The 6,065-nt window shown below is 45.6% G+C and overlaps 1 protein-coding gene across 1 annotated transcript; it reads right to left on the bottom strand.

The window, feature by feature from the left end:
- Positions 1 to 254: 254 nt before the first annotated feature.
- On the bottom strand, positions 255 to 1,583 carry GJA8 (gap junction protein alpha 8). The gene has a single exon (XM_007459371.1). It carries the CDS (start codon positions 1,581 to 1,583, stop codon positions 255 to 257), a length of 1,329 nt encoding a protein of 442 aa, XP_007459433.1.
- Between the last annotated feature and the right edge of the window lie 4,482 nt (positions 1,584 to 6,065).

Consider the following 6,065-nt stretch of genomic DNA (forward strand, 5'->3'; position numbering starts at 1 on the left):
CTGTGGCGTAGAGGGGCAGGGCAGTCATGAGACTGGGAACTTTGACGGGACAATGGGTTCATCTGGATAGCCTTTATATACGGGAAAGGCAGTTTCCTAGTTGTACGGCATGCACGGTTCTACCGCAGTGCCTGTCCAAGCAGGGTGGGTGTGAGGGGAGGGACAGAAGACTCAAAGCATGTTGGCAACTTTAGGTTTCATCTTGCCATAGGTTAGCTCGGGTGTTTTCTTTTCTTTCTTCCTTTGGCACTGCTTCATACCGTTAGATCGTCTGACCTGGCCCGGCTGCTGGCTTTGCTCAGCCTGCTCAGGGGTCTGGTGTCATCCCCAGGCAGCTCTGGACACAGTGAAGGCGCCTTCTCTGGCGGCAGCCCCTGCTTTGATACCTTCTCAGGCGTCAGCTCTTGTTTCTCAACCTCCTTCCCCACTTCGGGGGTCTCCATTTCCTCCCCCTCCAGCACGGCCAGGGTCTCCTGGCCTTCCGTGCTCACTCTCTCTGCCTCCTGCCTCTTCCCTCCCACCTCTGGTTCTGCTTCCGCCTCCGCAGGCTGCCCCTCCCCCTCCCCCTCCCCCTCCTGGGCTCCCACCTGAGCGTAGGAAGGCAGTGTCTCTTGGTAGGCCCTGGACAAGTCCCCTAGGGGCCCGGTGCCCATCTTCTCCTCGAACTGACTGAAAGGCTTGGCAGAAAGTGGGCTGGCCTCCACCATCCCAACCTCAGTAAAAGGGAAATAATGGGACACGATTTTCTCTTCTTCGAGGAGCTGGTAGCCCTTGGCCTTCTGGATGGAGGAGACAGCAATGGAGTGGAGGGACTTCTCAGGAATCTCCCCCAGTGGCTGCTCCACTGGATTCTTGAAGGCAGATCGGATTCTCTTCAGGCCCAGGTAACTCACCTCCAGAATATTGAGGAGGAGGGACACAGAGGCCATGGCCAGCATGAACAGGATGAAGATGGTTTTCTCGGTGGGCCGTGACACGAAGCAGTCCACCACGTTGGGGCAGGGCCACCTGCTGCAGCGATAGAGAGGCAGGATCCGGAAACCGTACAGCAAGTAGTGGCCCACGATGAAGCCCACTTCAAAGAGGGTCTTGAAGATGATGTGGCAGACGTAGGTCCTCAGCACGGTTCCCTCCAGCCGGAACTTGGTGCCTTTGCTGCTGCTGCTGCCCTTCTTGATGCTGCCCTGGTCCGCTCGGACGGGTGACCTCTCGCCGCCGCCGTTGCCAGGCGACTGCTGGCACAGCTCCTCGGCCGCGCGCTCCTTGCGCTTCTCCTCCATGCGGATGTGGTGCACCGCGTGCCCCACGTACACCAGCGACGGCGTGGAGACGAAGATGATCTGCAGGACCCAGAGGCGAATGTGGGAGATGGGGAAGGCCTCGTCGTAGCAGACATTCTCGCAGCCTGGCTGCTGGGTGTTGCACACGAAGTCAGACTGCTCATCCCCCCACACGAGCTCCGCGGCCGTGCCAAGGATGAGGATCCGGAAGATGAAAAGCACCGTGAGCCACACGCGGCCGATGACGGTGGAGTGCTCATTCACCTCCTCCAGGATGTTCCCCAGGAAACTCCAGTCGCCCATGTCTCACCACCTGGAGGAAGGAGAAGGCAAAGCTGAGCCGCTACCATGCAATCTCGAATCAGCCTCTCTTTGCTAACTCTCAGGGCACCTCTCCTTCCTGAGTGACTGGCACGGTCAACGGCGTAAACAGCATGTACTGAGTGCTTCCTCTGTGCAGACTAGTATTAGGGAACGAAAGACGCATAAAAGAATCTGCTTCCACTGGTTTCCTCATATGTAAAATGGGTTCACTTCACAAGCTGCCTGAAAGGATAAATGAGGCAGTATCTGTATAAGCCTTGAACTCCACCCCCAAATAAGGATTCATTGTTGTTCATAAATAGAAACCCATGGTTACATGGATTTAAATCAGAACCATAAGCTGAACTGAGGTTCATGAGTCATAATGCTGAAGAAATATTCTAATCCATTTGTGTTTGGGCCCCCAACAAAATTTTGCTATGTATGAAATTGCCCGTAGTCACCTTACTTTTGACTGTGTTAGGGTATATAATGATTGGATGTTGGAAGTGGAAGGAAACATTTTTTTGAATATCTACTTTATGACAAACCTTTGACATTACATTTTTTCATTCAGTTTGATCCTGCTAGACCATAATCTTCATGAGGGTATGGACCACACCTGTTTTATTTACTGCTATATACTCAATGCCTGTCACAGAGCCCAGCGCATAATGAGAGCTTGATAAGTGTTTAACTAATTTGATTCCACCACATGAGAAAACTGAGGCTCAGAGAGGTTAAATAATTTTTCTAAGATCAGACAGCTAAATAGTAGTGGTTCTGTCTGTCTGATCCCAAAGGCTGGGTTCTTTCTGTTGCCCCACTGAGATACATTGCCTGTGACTGGGGCTATACAATTTTGTGACTCCTGTACTCTCTCTCTTTTTTTTTTTTTAAAGGACAATGTATTAGTTTTTTTCTGCTATGGTAAGATTACCATAAACCTAGTGGCTTAAAACAATACAAAATGATTTTCTTACAGTTCTGTGGGTTATGTGAGCAACATGTACCTTACTGAGCTAAAATCAAGGTCTCAACAGGACTGTGTTCCTTGTTGGGGGTTCCAGAGGAGATTCAGTTTCTTTGTCTTTTTCAGCTTCTTGTGGCTGCCCACATTCCTTGGCTTGTGGCCCTCTTTCTCCATAGTCAAAGTCAGCAATGTTGCAACTCTCCCACCTTTCTTCCTTTGTGACTCCTGTACTCTTAATTTACGTTTTCTCTTCTCTAGGTTGATATCTGGAAACCTTTCTTAACAGCTTTACAAATTGAGAGCAGTATATATATATATATATATATATATATATATATATATATATATAGAGAGAGAGAGAGAGAGAGAGAGAGAGAGAGAGAGAGAGAGAGAGATATAGAGATAAACAGGTGAGTAAAATGAGGAATGTATATATGTATATATATTATTATTATTATTATTATTACTCTTTTAAACCCAAAGAATGGGAAGAGTGCTTTTGGAAGAAATCATGTTACAGGGTGAGGAAAGTCCTCTAAGACAGTTTTAGTGTCCCACAGAATGAACAGGGTTTAGGGTCTATAACTGTGGCTATTTTAATAGAGCTAAAATTTGGTCTGTAGGAAAAAAAAATACCATTAAACATGCTAGTATATAATGCCCCTAGCAACAGCAATGACTAATGAACATGGAATTGAACTGACAGGGGTGATGTGTGCAAACTGGGTCATTTGTCCAGTGCAAACCTGTGGGGCAAGCTGGTAATCTCCGAAAGACTCTGATCAAAACCTCCACCTCAGCTGATGTTCCCCATGTTGAACTTCTCTAGCGCTGTGACGTTTACTCATCACTGCCCTCAGACCAGGGCATGAGCCCATGCTAGAGATGCTGGTCCAGGCTTCTCCAGCTGTGCCCCACCTTATAGGATCAGAAGTCCATGGGGCCAGAGGAATACACCCACCACATTTAATGACAGGGATATTTGCTAAACACTTGAATGAGTGATGAAAAGTGGTATCTTAAATTAGGTGGGATTTTCTCCTTTAGGAGAGGATAAGCTTCCTTCCAACCTGCGGTTTGGAGCCTGGCCAGACAGAACTTGTGGCGGATACTGATTGCAGGTGTGAACAATGCCCAAGCTATGCTCTCAGCTGTTTCTTGGTGAAGAGCAGAGAGTGTTGCTCCTCTTGGACCAGAAACTTCTAGTTAGGCAAGGCATCCAACAGCAGCTTCTCTCCTCCTGGGAAGGTGAGAGCAGCTGTGGCATCCCTAGTCATGACTCTGACGTTGGGAAGAATTCCATTTAGGAATGGGGAATTGAGAGTGGGAGAGGGTCCTCTACTCAAAACCAGCCATTCAGAATCCCAGTCACATGTATGTAGTTATATTTCTACCTTTAACACTCCTCAAACTGCAGCTAAATCTAGTATTTGCCCTATTAAAGAGTGGCAGCCATTCCCATTGCCTTCTGGGAAAAGGTGGAAAACACTACAATCAGGTAAACAGCCCAAGCATAAATCCTATTGGTAGAAGAACCAGGAAAATCCAAGGTTTTTTAACCAAAAAGTTCAATCTAAAATTCATGTCAAAACAATAATTTGTGTAATTTACTCCTATGAGATCAAGTCTGGCTTTAACGAACTCTAAATCTAGTGGTGTTGATGCCTTATCCTCATTGATATATCAACTCATTTTACAGTCTTACTTGTACCATATTAGTCCCTTTGGGATTTTGTGTGTATTTCACTCATGTACCCACATGAATGTGTGTGGCAAGCACAAGCTCTCAGGACTGTATGTCTACCAGTCTTGTTTCCCCTTTTTAGGATCAAAAGCTCTTGGTGGACAGGGACCATTTTGTCTTTATCCTCCGTGAACCATCATGACACAGAACAAAGACCTTACAGACTGGGAGCTCCATAGATACCAGTGGATAGGACTAATGGTAATCATTTGAAACCTGAAATTCTCAATTCCTGAGTGCATGTAATACCAGTATTATGTACAGCCTAGGGAACTCCAGTCCTCTTCGCTGAGGCTAGCAGTGGGAGACTGACAACTTGCAAAGAAATGGTAAATTCCAAAAAAGAATAGTAAATTCATCCAAAACTAGCTATTTTGAGGTATTGTTTTGTATAAAATTAAAGCTATAAACTGGGGCCAATAATTCTTGACACATGAGTGTCATGACACATGTTCATGACACATGAAGACCCTCCTGACCAACCCATTCATAATTTCCAAACTAAAGCCAGACAGAGCTGTGTCCTTCCATACCCACCCTGCAATGCTAGGATTGTTTGAGTGGTTTTCTTTCTTACTTTTTCTTTTTTGATGTCTAGTTACAAAATTTCTTATAATATAATGGAAGAAGAGAAACTATAACTTAGGACAAAATCTTTCCAATGTCATGCTATTGAAACGGGCCAACTATGGCGTTAAGGAGAGAAGCTTTAGAGGTGCTAAAGAAAAGTGGCTTGGGTTCTCCACTTCTAAAAATGAAAATTATAATTAAAGGAAGTCAGATCAGAGTAAATCTGGGCAAACTGTTCCACTAGAGCAGGGCAAAATCTAAACCAAAGGATTTCTCTTCATCAAAGAGGCAATTCTCTGTTTTATTTTCTTGTGAAAATCTATTGCAGGTGGAAAATAAGCTGCCAGAGTTCAAGCCTCCACCCCCAGGGTATCCACCAGAACACCCCACTAGAAGATTATGGTTTTAAGTAATGACTGAAATAACACCTTATGTTTGGGTAGCCCTTATCTATTTATAAATGATACATTTTAGCAAATCTTGTTTCGGTCCTCATAACAACCTGTGAACTATGCCAGTGGCCCTCAGACTTGGATTTCAGAGACTAGTACAATAACAACAACAAAATATGGTAACCAACATAGGGCTACTGACTCCTTATTTTGCCAAACAAGGACCTAAAACTTATTTAATTGCTAACTATGACTGCAGTCTATTTTTACCATCATTTCATAAAAGGGGAATTTTAATACCATAAACCTAAGCAGGACATAATTTCAGAATAAAAGACAGGCCTTTAAATCAAACACATTTAACTTGGTGAAAAATTTACTACATTGTTTACTACGTTATTGTCACATTTTTGTCACAGGCTGCCGAAAAATTCGGCACCAGACCAGACAGGTGCCAGAACTGACCAGGTTCTGGTCGGACCAGAACTGACAGGTCTACAGATGGATGTTTGAGAACCAGGGAACTAGGCGTTATCAGCCCCCGTTACCAGAATGGGAGACGGAGTGGGAGGTTAAGTAAGTCTCCCAAGAGGGGGGTCAGCCAGTCAGGGCAGAGCTGGGATGTGAGCCCTGGTCTTCAACTTCAAGCCCAGGGTGATTTCCAGGATAGCATTGCCTTCTCCTGCCTTTTAAGAGGCAGAACAACACATACACATTCGTGTTAACAAGTTCCACAAAAAGGATTAGAGGCCACTTACCACTCTGGTGGGTAAGGGAGTGTAAATGCGCCTCCGTGTTTCTAG

The sequence above is a fragment of the Lipotes vexillifer genome, unplaced genomic scaffold (genome assembly GCF_000442215.2).
Source record: "Lipotes vexillifer unplaced genomic scaffold, Lipotes_vexillifer_v1.1 scaffold773, whole genome shotgun sequence".
Lineage (NCBI taxonomy): Eukaryota > Metazoa > Chordata > Mammalia > Artiodactyla > Lipotidae > Lipotes > Lipotes vexillifer.